Source organism: Lissotriton vulgaris, chromosome 2_2 (assembly GCF_964263255.1).
Source record: "Lissotriton vulgaris chromosome 2_2, aLisVul1.2, whole genome shotgun sequence".
In the NCBI taxonomy this organism is placed as follows: Eukaryota; Metazoa; Chordata; class Amphibia; order Caudata; family Salamandridae; genus Lissotriton; species Lissotriton vulgaris.
Window position 1 is genome coordinate 282401074 of NC_141688.1, and position 12642 is coordinate 282413715.

A 12642-nucleotide genomic window follows, 5' to 3' on the forward strand; every position below is an offset into this window, starting at 1 on the left:
AATTTGCTACTCTGCGGCACCTTTAAACAACTATAACAATCCAAAACACTAGAACCAGAACACTCCAGCCCATAAACATCCCTTGTCTAGAACATTACTCCTCTTTTAATTGCTGCTCAAGAAAAGATAAGTGATGTTCACCTTTTTATGTTCGCTAAGTATAACTTGTGTAAATATGCAAATATAACAAGCAGCAGTGGATGTTTAAACTGGCTGCTACGAAATTAAAATGATCAAAAGTAGACATTATGTAAAGTATCAGAAGGGCGTTTTTTTCTTTCAAAAGCGGTTATCATGTTTATTCCATTTTTTATTGAAAAGTATGAAACAAATAACAGTTACTACAAAAGAGCACATTAAAACATATCACCAGACTATCAATAAGTAATGGTTGAATTCAGCATCTTTATTACGCATTGGTGATGTTTTGATTGTGCTTCCTTTTTCGACACAAACTAACGCATCCTGCCACACCGGAAGTCTTAGTCCTCCTTCCATTTCCATGGCGGAGCAGTGGTCTCTCTTCTCTTTCAGTGGCTGACAGCGCGGCCTCTGCTTGCTTTCAGTGGCGAGAGCCTCAATCTGTCTTTCCTTTTCATTGCTCGTGCTTCTGTCCGTCGTCACTACCCATGGCGGACGCGCTCTGTCGTGCTGCACTTCCGGCGGGGCCGCAGGGTGGCGCTGTGGTCTGGAGCCGGGTTTCCTGCAGTGAGCGAGGCCAGAGCCGAAGCTGAACCGCCGAGCCCAGGCCTTACTCCCGCCGTACGCACCAGTGTCCCGCCGGCTAGCGAAGGCTCGTCCTCAGTCCGCGCACACCCGCCACCGGAGCGCAGGCCTCAGCCGCTCTCGCCATGCCTACTGTGGAGGAGCTGTACCGTAACTACGGCATCTTGGCCGATGCCAACGACGGCGCCAGCCAGGTGAGCCCCTCTGAGATGCTCGGTAAAGAAGGCGCAGGAAAGTTAGGTGCCGGCTAGCCAGACACAAAAGGCGTGCGTTGTAACCGATAGAGCTGGACAGGGGCTACAGCGCAGAACAGGGTCTTTTCACGGGGGAATCCTGAGAGGTGATCGTGTAAGAGAACCTCCTGAGGGGTTGTGAGGATGAAGGAAAGCAGTCTGCTGGGGTCAGGGGCGCAGAGTGGGACTGCTGGCGATGCAGTCAAGGTGTTTTGGAATGTGATGGTGTCTTCCACGGTAAACGTATGCATACACCTCCCCCGAGTGCCCAACTGCAAGTGAAATGGATATTCTGAGGATTTTGTGGGTCCTGGCTCCATACGAATGCATGGCACAGAACCGGTTTTGTGATATGGATGGGATCTCCAAGTGTACCATCATAGTGGCATTAAACTATCCTCCCTGCCTTTGGCTGCATCACGTACAGGAGTGACGACAGCATACCGTTTTTTTGTGAAGCAGTGGTATACCCAGGCTTTATTTTGTGCCCATGAGAGGCGAGCCACCTGGCTTAACTCAAATTCTCACTTTAATGTGCGACCCAGAGCCTTCTGCTGACATTCTGAGCGTATTTATGTCCCTGCAATTATGGAAAGACTTGTTTGTTTTCTCTGGCAAAAACAAAGGTAACGTTATAGATAGGAGACTTTGTGAGTGATAACTTTAACAAAATAAAAGTAGTTTGTCCCGGCCATGCACTGCTTATGACTTTACATATGCCAGCCCTCATGACCTGTTTTAGGACATCATTGGTGACATCATCCAAAGACACTGAGTTTATTTTACAGTTTACATAGTGACAGGTAGCTACCATATTACTTTTCTACCTAATTTTGTACACCGCCTGTGTCCGGCTGATGGGTGTCTACAAAATTGTGTGCCGCTAATGCATCATAGGTTTGTAGAAGTATTCAACATGTTATGCATGTTAAGACAAGACTAGCCCTGTGTGCAGTTGTTTGTCCAGCGCAAACGAGCAAAACACACAAGTTCTTAGGCTCTGAAGGGAAAGTTTACCACAGGGCATATGTTCTATACACAAAATACTAAAGGCTTCATCTACAAGAGAATTGTGCAGTGTCGCAAGCCATTTAGCTGTACCATGCTGCGTCATTTTCGAAGCACAGGGCTGCATCATATTAACAATAATACAATACATCCCTGTGCTTTCCACCGCGCTGGTGAACAATTGTATGCCATGCGTCAGCACAGGCACCATTGTGTCGGTTTGTAAGGATCCCTGTAATGCGGAATAATTGTGTTTGTACAGGAAGGGAGACCTTCCTGCTACAAAAAAATCATCAGTAGGATTTTCTTCTTTCTTGGCATGCAGCATTCTGCAGCGCGACTAGAAGAGAGAAAAACTAGTAGAAATAAAAGTATTTCTCCTCAATGTGCTATGCCTTGGCTGGAGAGAGGTAGGATTTAGACGCATTCTCAGTTTTACCAAATGTAAATCTAAGAATCCATGGATGTTTCTTGTATGTACCCACAGCAACACCTGTGGACTGCCTCCACGGGTAGCACAGTTAACTGTAACAATCAACCACAGATATTAGAAAAGCCCTTGTGTTCACCCTGTATACAGTTTTACAATACATGCTTCTCTACTCCAATCAACATCATTTATCACTAAGTTTGGTGACTTTTCGTGTTTTGATAGAGATAAAGTCTGTTTGTTGCAGGGCATTCGTTTTGTGACAAGTGTTCAGCAATATTTTTAGGTACGTTGCTTTATCTGAATAGTTGTATACAGGTTGTACACAAGAGTTTTCTTATTTCTGTGGTTGATTGTTGAAGTGAACTGCGCTACCTGTGGAGTGTATGGTATAAGGCCAGTGTGACATATAACCTATGCTTTCTACGTCTAATGGGGTTGTTTCTGCGATGGCATTAATGATGCTTTGTATTCTTCTGAGTTGTATTGTATTTACTTTCAAAGCTCTAATGCCATACCCGTTTATAGGGCAATGTTTACAAAAGAAGCTTAGATTATGTCATGCTGTCATAGAACATGCCGTTAGTGATGTAGATTGTGAAGTTGTAAGCACTGCATAGCAGTGACATATGCTATTGGCTATTTTGTTCTTTTTTTTTTTTTTTAAACATTAATGTTACTGACAAATTCACCTAACCATAACGATTCTTTAACCTTTTTGGGTTTTATTCAAGTGAAGTTCTAGAGATATTTTTACATAAAGTAATGTTTCATTACTATATGTAAAGCAACCCCCGCTGCATGGAGCCTTCATGTTGTGCTCATCGGTGAGTTGACCACAGGGCCAAAAGGTTTTTAAATGGGGAGGGGTGAGGGGAGCAAAGTGCCCACCCCCCTTCCTGAGCCTTAATATGCCCTCAGGACTCTATCCTCCAGGGCCTATTAAAAAAATTATAATGAGGTTGGGGTGGAGTGAGGCCCTCTCCCAGAGCCTTATTAGACACTAGGGATCTAATGCCCCATGGCCCTTTTTAGTTTTTAGGTCTTGCCTGAGCCAACATGCATGCGCTGCACTGTGAGGCTTCTAGTTAAGGCTTTAAACTCAGACCACACGCTCGCGCATGCACTTTTTTTTTGGTCATCACATGTTATTGGCCTTTGCATGCGTCTTTCTAAGGAAGACAGTACGGAATTGGCCAAAGGTGGCTGCATGTCCTGCCTTCTCTCTCCCCTGGCCTAAGGAGCTTGGGAGCAGGCCATCTTTTTTTTAATTAGCAGCGGCGCGCGGGGGCCATCTGTTTCAACCAAAGCTGCCGGCTTCCTGTTACAAAGTGGTTTGGAAACGGCACAAAGGGATTGTGTCGAAAGAAACCTTTGAAGTCTGTGACAAAGGTTACTCATTGCTACAACGTAGTCCTCCCCCATTAGAAGGGCCACAAAATTGCGAGATGACCTCTGCAGTAGTGTATGCTCCATAAGTGTACCTATGCTAATTTACATTAGATCATTGTGAGAAGTTGGCCTGATATGTAGTGTTTCCAATTCTGGAACCACTGGGTATCAGTCCAAACAAACCCCAAAGATGTCAGGTTGTAAGTCAACCTTGTTAGACAAGCTATCCTAGTGGTAGCATGGACTAAGCAGCCTTAAAGGCTTAACTTAAGAGGTCGTGTTAAGCGAGCTGTTTTACCACATACAATCCTGTAATCAAATGAAAGGACACCACACAAGTATATATTATAAAAATATATGTATTTATTTCTAAATTACTCCCCAGTACTCTTTATGAGGAAAGGGGCACAAGCGTTAAATCAAAAGCACAGTATAACATACAAAGTTGCACAATTTTGGATAAGGGCCGGCGGCCACTTAAACTATATACTAAGAAAGTGGTATAAGAGATACCAATCAAACAGTGGTTAGGCCTAGGGCCTAGAGATTCGCTGGGTGCAGTCAGGACTAGCAATGCTGAAGTCGGGAGTAGCCCACAGGAGACGGGTGCAGCACGGAAAGTGCGGCTTGCACCAATGCAATGTCAATGTTGCGTAAAAGTTACACAAAGTGAATTAAAAGAGGCTTCCGCTGAACCTAGAGGAACAAAACTTAAGACACAGACCCTAGAGGTGTGTACCAGTGTGGGAACACCGGCGTTGAAATGTTACCTCACCCACAGGCCGTGGGTGCACAGGGTCGAAGTGGCGTCGGGTTTTGACACGCAGGCTCTTGGTGCTTGGAGCTGTTGCAGCTGCAGGCGATGTGAAGCAGAAGTGTCCGGTGCGATCCAAGGGTGGATCGAAGTAGAAAAGTACCTGAAAGCAGAGGGGACAGAGTCTGGGTCACTCAGCAGTGACCAGGGTGGAACCAGGACGGAACCAGGCAATGTCGGGCGCAATCAGGTGGTTGTCGATAGGCTTCTCTCCGCTGTCACGTGGGCTCTGGGGCATCTGCGACGTCCAGGAGCAGGTCACGATCTGTCCCACGTAGGCTCTCGCCGTCAGCACCGTCGGCTTCAAGATTGCAGCAAACAGCACTAGGCAAAAGCAATCCACGCGGAACCGGGAGATTGCTTATCACTCGAACCAGGAGGGTCAGAGTGGGGGCTCCTTTTCACAGGAGCTGGTGCAGATCTGGAGCAACCAGAAAAGCAAGTCGTATTTAAGTTTTCGTCGGCACAGGGGCCACAAGCCAGCTGGCAAGTGACCGGGCCAACGCGTCGAGCCAACACAAGCAGAAGGGCCCCACGCAGCACTCGTCGAGTGTGGAGGGGTGAGCTTTGGTGCAAGTGGAGCTCGGGGTGGGGGCTTCTCAAACCCCGGTGTACAGCTTCGAGGGTCACTCGTGGGCTGCACGGTCAGTGTCTCGTGGCCTTTTCAAGATGGCGTGCCCCACGCTTCCGGTCGCCTCCACTGGTCTCAGCTCTGCAGGGACTGTGGATCGGGCAGGGAGAAGGCAGGCAAGCTTGATCTCGTCGATCTGTCGCTCGAGTTCCGGCGGGAACTGCAAAAAAGCAAGGGTCGAGGGCTGGATGTTGCCTGTTTGCACAGGGTGGTCACTCCTTGACCACAAGGGAGATTCTTCAGTCTTCTAACGTCGTGTAGAAAGTCGAAGGGTCCAGAATTCGTTTCTTATGTTTCTTCAGGATGATCTGAGTTGCATTGGCACTGCTCCCACTCCTATTCGAATCTGGTGGGCTGGACATCCTGCTAGGTCCCCTCCTATGGGTGGGACCCAGGAAGGGGGTGGTTACACCCCTTTCCTTTGATCCAGGCCGCACTGGGACAGGGGCTGGGAGGCCCCAGAACCGGTTTGGCCGGATTATGCAAGGGGCAGCCTTGTGCTCCCCAGGCAGTGTCTGGTTTCTTTGAAACCTCCCTACTACAATCCACTATCTCCTGTCTGGGGTGGTTTGACACTGCCCTGCGACAGGAAACTCTTTGTCCAGGCCACCATATGCTGAGTTTCGGTCAGCAGCAGGAGGCCAGACCCGTGTCTGTGGCAGAGGCATCCATTTTGTGGATCTGAGGCTCATTTTAAATCAACCGCGTTTCAGTAAAGTAACATGTCTTATCCCTCTAGAAGGGTGGAATGCTACCCCCGTCGCCAGAACTGGCGAGGGGGTAGTATTCCAATTCGTATGACACCTTACACGACATGTTTTGATAAAGCCAAACCAAAGTTGCTATATAACCGCGAGGATTATAAGGCGCTTAAGAGTATATGGTATGGCATTATCCCGGATCAGCTTAGGGAGTTGTTCCCGACAGCTGCAGACAGGCTCAGCTCATGCCAGAGCTCCATCTCACATAAAACCACGCACTCTGCCTCCAGAATTGATGAGGCCTTTCATAGGAGTGGCTTACAGGCTATATATGTGTCCAGATATAGGTTTAGATATAGGTATACTATATCTAAGCAAGGGGTGATTACACCCACTTGCCCCAGCTGAGTGATCAGCCAGTTGTGTCAATTTAAGAACCAGCCAGGGGTGGCAAAAGCTATGCTTCAGCCCCTGGTAGGCCTTGGTGGCACCTATGCCCTGAGCACCTATAGTGCATAGTACAGGGGCTGACAAGGAGTCCATTTCCAATTGTGGTATGTACCTATAGCACATGTATTATAAATTTAGAGAGAGAACAGCAGGCTGGGGGTCTGATTAGCAGGCCCACAGCCTCAGTAAGTCGAAAACCAGTGAAGCAAAAAGCAAAAATTGGGGTGACCATAGGATAGCAGACCCTACTCTCCTACAATCATCTTACACTCCTGTGTTGTAGGTGCGTTTTTCAGCATCTCCTAAAATGGAAGATGGCTGCAAGAGCACCATAAGAGGGAATCTGAAGTAAATAATGGCCAACATAAAAGTTACATTTGTCATTCTTTGGACCCACAGTATCATTTTTTTTAACATGCCCCTTGGAAGGTCAAGTAGAGAGGGACAATTTAAGTGGAAATTACCAACTTGCTGTTAATTAATAATTTACTTCCCTAGTTAGAGATTCATTAAAACAAAGATTAAATACCAAACCAGCCAATACAGTCCCCAGCATGGGCCTCAAGTCAGGCCGCTCTTTGTGTGTATCGTACTATCAAGCATTTCCATCCACTGACGTACTGACCTTTTCTGCCTCAGTTCAAGTGGCATGCACTCTGACACCGGTTTATAAGGCATCCTATAATGTGAACACTGTTTGTATTTCTTATTTTCCTCCATTCTGGCACACCCTATGGGGCTGCATCGGTAACTGTTTGTCCTCCTATTCAGTGGCACCACATTTCTAATAATTTGCTTGATGAGGAGTTGTCTTGTCAATGCATGCTATGATAATGTGGTACCATCCCCAGTTAAAATGCAGAAACAAGCATTTGCAATGCAACAGGTCTTGCATTCACGCAAGTCTGAGCTATATGCATTGTAAATGCTAATGCCTTTTTATTTATGTTTTGGTTTTTAAAACATAAATAAGAAACATTGTCATTTACAATGCCAAAAGCTTAAACTCGCGTAAATGCGAGACCTATTGCATTGCAAATGCTTGTTTTTAATGAAAGGGGAGGGCCCCCAACAACTTCTTTCTTGAAAATAGGTGATTTAAGTAAATAGGCTGTGACACGTGGTTAGAACATACTGCCTAAAACGGTGCTGAAGATAAATTGTTCAGTGGCCATTGAGAGCTTGATGACACATACATAAAGAACTAGAGATTGTGCAATGGGCATGATTGTTATGTAATCTTAAATAGAAACAATGGGCAGATGGCTAAGATGAGACATATATTGACCTCCTAAATCTGCAGCCATTGCAGTTGGTAATCATGACACTCCAAGAATAACTTCAACGTAGTCTAGAAGTCAAACAAGCATTTACAATGCAACGGTCTCGGCTTTGCAAAAGTTAGAGCTATGTGGTGATGGATGTGGTGGTGGTAGTGGATGTGGTGGTGGTGGTGGATGTTGTGGTGAATGTTGTGGTGAATGTTGTGGTGGATGTGGTGGTGGATGCGGTGGTGGATGCGGTGGTGGATGTGGTGGTGGATGTGGTGGTGGATGTGGTGGTGGATGTGGTGGTGGATGTGGTGGTGGATGTGGTGGTGGTCTTTTAATTACTTAAAGTCCCGCCATACATTGACAACAATGTGAGTGTCGAGTGGGAAGTCCGCTGAAAGTTTACTTCCCAGACCATTAACAATAACAGAGCCTGTCGCCCTCATTGAAATAGGCACGTGCTGGTGGCAGTAACTAAGCCACTTGTCCGTAAACACTGAAAGCACCTGGTTTTAAACCCAACCCATATTTAACCTCCCAGACACCCACAGCCATTAAACGTGCAATATTTACAGCAGCCTATTTTTCCATGATCTTAAGTGAGGGTTTGCCACAGAAAAGATTGTTTGTTTTCCCGATTGGTTTTCACCGGGTTGAGCAGTGAGCTAAGATGGGCCAAACGAGAAATACAAACGTTTGACCCAAGGGGCCATTAGGAACAGCTGGTTGTTGAAAAATAAATTCGCTCTTCAAAAAAAAAACACGAGGGACATATTAATGCTCTAGTAAACTCTTTAAAAAATATTAAACTTATTGACAGCTAATCATACATAATTCTATATGGTCCGCACCCAATCAAGGAAAAAAAGAATAGATAATAAACGTGGTTAAAAAAAGGATTGCATGTTGCCAGCCATAAGGGTTTGCAGCCGGGACCTTGTAAGATACATATCTGTAAAAGGAGGAATGTAACCATGCACTGTGAGCAGAGAGTTGAATGACCCAGAATCCGCCATCAGAGGTGTGTGCTATTCCTCTTCTCTTGACAGGCACTGACTGAAATTCACAATTTCAATAGGTATTTCAGATGCTGATCAAGCAAGCACATTAAAAAGAAAACCCAAAAAGAATATTTAAACCTCTCCACGTTTGTTTTCATTAAACCATATGGTACCGATCACAACTCATTACGTTCTTTCATTAAAATGCACTTCAATTAATAAAGTATAACGAGAGAAAAAAGCCTTTGAAATTAGCAGGTCTGGGACATGAGTTTCAGTTGACAGCATATAATCACCGCAGAACAAGAATAACAAACACTGGTAAAGCCAATACATAGGTCAGGGTTTAATGTGCTAACACATGTAGTGTTAGCACATTAGAGTTAGGCAAAGGAAAGGAAGCAAGTATGAGCTAACCGAGAGGGTTATAATTGTAAAGTAGTCTTCCTGTAATCGAAACACTCCAGTGTAAGAGGTAGGGGAATACCAAACAAACAAAAGCATTAGATGAGAGATGAATACTCAACTGGGATGTGTTAGGATGTGATTCACAAGGTCTGAATCCAATGGCTGGAAGACTGCCAATGGTTGAAAGGGGAGGGGTGTCGACCCAAAACCCACTATGTATATTGTAAGCAATCAGTAATTCTGTGAGCTGCGCTGTCAAATACAGACCTCAAATAGGCCTTCTATTAAGGTCGATCTACTCAAAAGAAGACAGCAGAACAAAGTCTAAGTTACAGAGCGGAAAAAGGGTGCTCCAGATAGCGTCTCTGGTTTTCAAGTATGTGTGCCTCAAACTACACCCAACTTTATACCTTTTGAGAGTGTGAGGCTCTCTTATTTTTGGCAAGCCTTCTCTTAACACAACTTTCATTTGTTTACTGCATGGCCACCGAATCGGTTTCCAGGCTCCTCTACCAACTTCATCACAATCGACGGAAATGTCTCACCTTCAGAGCGCCTCCGCAACTAACCACCTCCATCTCTTGGGGCACCAATGCTTTATGTCTAGCTCAAGACCAGCCCACTGCCCTCTCCTCCCCAGTATCCTCACTTTTATCGTTTACAATGAACTCTCTTAACCTCGCAACATGTACATTAATTTCAGTTCACTTCACCTCATCGCCCACCCCCTTCCCTCGCACCTACAGCCCAGTAGTTGTACACCCTCCTCTGACCACTTTTTCTCCATGCTACATTTACACCTTCCCCTAGTGAACTGATGGTTATCCTGAACTCTTTCTCCCCTCCATCTATCGCTCCACAGCACCATCACACCCTCCGCCCCATGTAACCTCTCACCTCCATTTCGCTCTCGCTCCTGAAGCAAAGACAGTCCGCATGTTTCTTGTAGCCGTCCCCATCGTGGGTGCATGTCTGGTTGGACTTCAGCTTCATCATTCTCTAGCGGCGATGCACAGGCTGGTGTGAACACGGAGTCCAGGGGAACACGGGCAGAGCGTTCTAGGGGCGCGGGTTTACAGAGAAAGGGCCGACAGCAAAGACAGGAAGGTGGTCTGGGGACAAGTAGGCCGTTATAAACAGGACAGGGAGGGTGGGCATGGAGCTCCAGGGGCTGAATGGGGCGGTTACAACAGCAGGCACAAGGTCAGGAAGGGTGGCAACCAAAACAAAAATAAAAATGGGACAGCCGCAGGCACTACATTAGGGGGTGGGGGTCGTAAACCATGTAGAAGGGCAGTGCTGCGATAATTAACGGGCGAGAGTAGACTCAGGCCTGGGCCAACGAATGCACCGTAATAACGGTGACAGGTCAGAGGGAGCACGAAGGAGTAACAGGTTAAGGCGTTCACTGCAGGCAGGGACGGCCCAGTGGGTGGCTACAGGCCGAGGTAGGGGGTAGGAGCCGCCGGGGGAGCACTGGGACCGGACAGGTGGTAGTACCTCACTGGAGCCCCACGAGGAGGCCTGAAGGCCCCGGGCGCTAGGTCAGACTAGGCTCTCCTTGCTGCTCTCTCTCCGGCTTACCGCTGCCTAATCCGCCGCCTGGTCTCCTCCGCCCGTTCCTCCTCGCTCAAACCCGCCATCTTGGGTCGCGCTACGTAAAACACGCATATCCGATGTAGGCAGCTGACTGGGAGAATGCCTGCCGCAGCTGCAGAGTATCGTAGTCTTCCCGCACACTCCCGGCGCCGCAAACAAGTTTATAGAAGACAAGTAGTAACGCCTTTGGCGCAGGGTGAGTGACTACGCCATTCATATGACAGGAGGATTTACGATAAATGCGCAGCCGGGAGGAGCGACAGTGACGTCTCTATGGAGAGAATGCGTTAAATGTATTCTCGGAGGCGACGTAGAGGGAGCGTTTCGTTGAGCGAAAACAATAAGAAAAGCGCTCGAAAGTAACGTATCTAGCAGCAAAGTGAATTTTGAAGAATTTTCAGCAGAGTGTGGACGAGGCTTCGACCTAAAGAAAAAAGGGGCGGGACTTAAAAAAACACGGAAACGCCCCCGAATCGCGTTCGACCTAAAGAAAAAAGGGGCGGGACTTAAAAAACCACACGGAAACGCCCCCGAATCGCGTCAAGGCGGGCCCTGAACTCAGTGACGCTCCTCTTCTCCAATGGCTGGCCAGCATTTACGAGGCCAGCCAATGGAGAAGAGGGCGTGTTCAGGCCCCCTATACTACTAACAAAAGATTTCGGCTCCGCCTACCCACTGCTTAAGCAGTGGGACGGTAGCCGAAACCTAAAAATGGTGGGTGGATCTAGTGCTTATCTACAGTCAACAGGTAGAGTGAGTATATTCCTTTTCTAAGCTTCCTCATATAGAAGAAGCAGCTCTAAGTGACTTTTCTCCCCTGAGCAGAGAATGATATAGATTTGCTCAACATAAAGCCCAAGTAACTGACATTTAGATAGACTAGATGCCGGGCTTAAGCCCTGGGGCCACCAACGTGATGATAGGACAGTAGTAAATCATCAAAACATAAAGACTTTTAATTAGTCTCAGTTTTGGTACTGCTAAGTAGGAACATAGGATGGAGTGAGCTGCATTGATATGTTCCCTAATCAAGGTCATAATGAGAATATAGAAGTTTCTCTGGGGTTGATTTACCTTCTTCGATGGCAGGAGACATCGGATGTTGCCAATTCGTGTTCTAGTTTAGTGTCTGTCATCTGGACATGGCTGGCCCTTGCATCAATATTGTCAACACTAAGTGTTTGCGAGGTGCAGCGCCTATCTTGATCAAACGGCACTCTTCTATATATTTAGAAATTTTTTGGATTGTGCAGTGTTTTGCATCTATGCCTTTAAGGTGGGTTTCTCTAACATCATTATGAGTCTAACTCATAAAAAGACTGTCTCGCATATTCTCTTTCTTACGGGCATATTTACAAGCCCCTATCGCCACCACAACGTCACTTTTAGTGATGATGTGGTGAAGATAGGGGCTTTGCCTTATTTACAAGGCGGCATTAAGCCACTTAACGTGCCTTAATGCTGCCTTGTGAATAATGTTAAAGGCAGGGGAAACCCAATAAACCCTTGTAGGCTTGGGCACAAAGTAGTTAAGGTCAAGGAGTGCTACAAGGGATTTGTTTAGAACAGATTTCAAATCATTAATGAGTCGTACATATGTAACACCTGGAGTTGATGTTTTCAGTTATGAACTGTAGTATAAATTTGATTGATCTCTGTTCATGACTTATTTTGCTTCACTTTATTTGTATTTGTCTCCCTACTTCTGTTACAGTAAAGAGAAATTTTTTGAACATTCAATACGATTCTTGCTCTATATGTTCTTTTTGCCTTCCACCAATATATTTGTTACAGTTGAAACAAGACGGTCATCCTGTGGATACATATGAGTGTGTTACATATGTACGACTCATTAATGATTTGAAATCTGTTCTAAACAAATCCCTTGTAGCACTCCTTGACCTTAACTGCCTTGTGAATAAGGCACCCATTCAAGCTGTACTTGGCATGAAAGGTGTGGGCTGTGGGTGTTGCGGCG

The 12642-nt window shown here is 46.2% G+C and overlaps 1 protein-coding gene across 1 annotated transcript in view; it reads left to right on the forward strand.

Annotated features, from left to right (window-relative positions):
* The first annotated feature begins 545 nt into the window (after nucleotides 1–545).
* API5 (apoptosis inhibitor 5) overlaps nucleotides 546–12642 on the forward strand; it is a 130467-nt gene continuing 118370 nt past the window's right edge. Inside the window, exon 1 of the mRNA XM_086959607.1 lies at nucleotides 546–920. Coding sequence (XP_086815733.1) covers nucleotides 852–920 — 69 coding nt within the window. The 5' untranslated portion in view covers nucleotides 546–851. The remainder of the gene's footprint in view (nucleotides 921–12642) is intronic.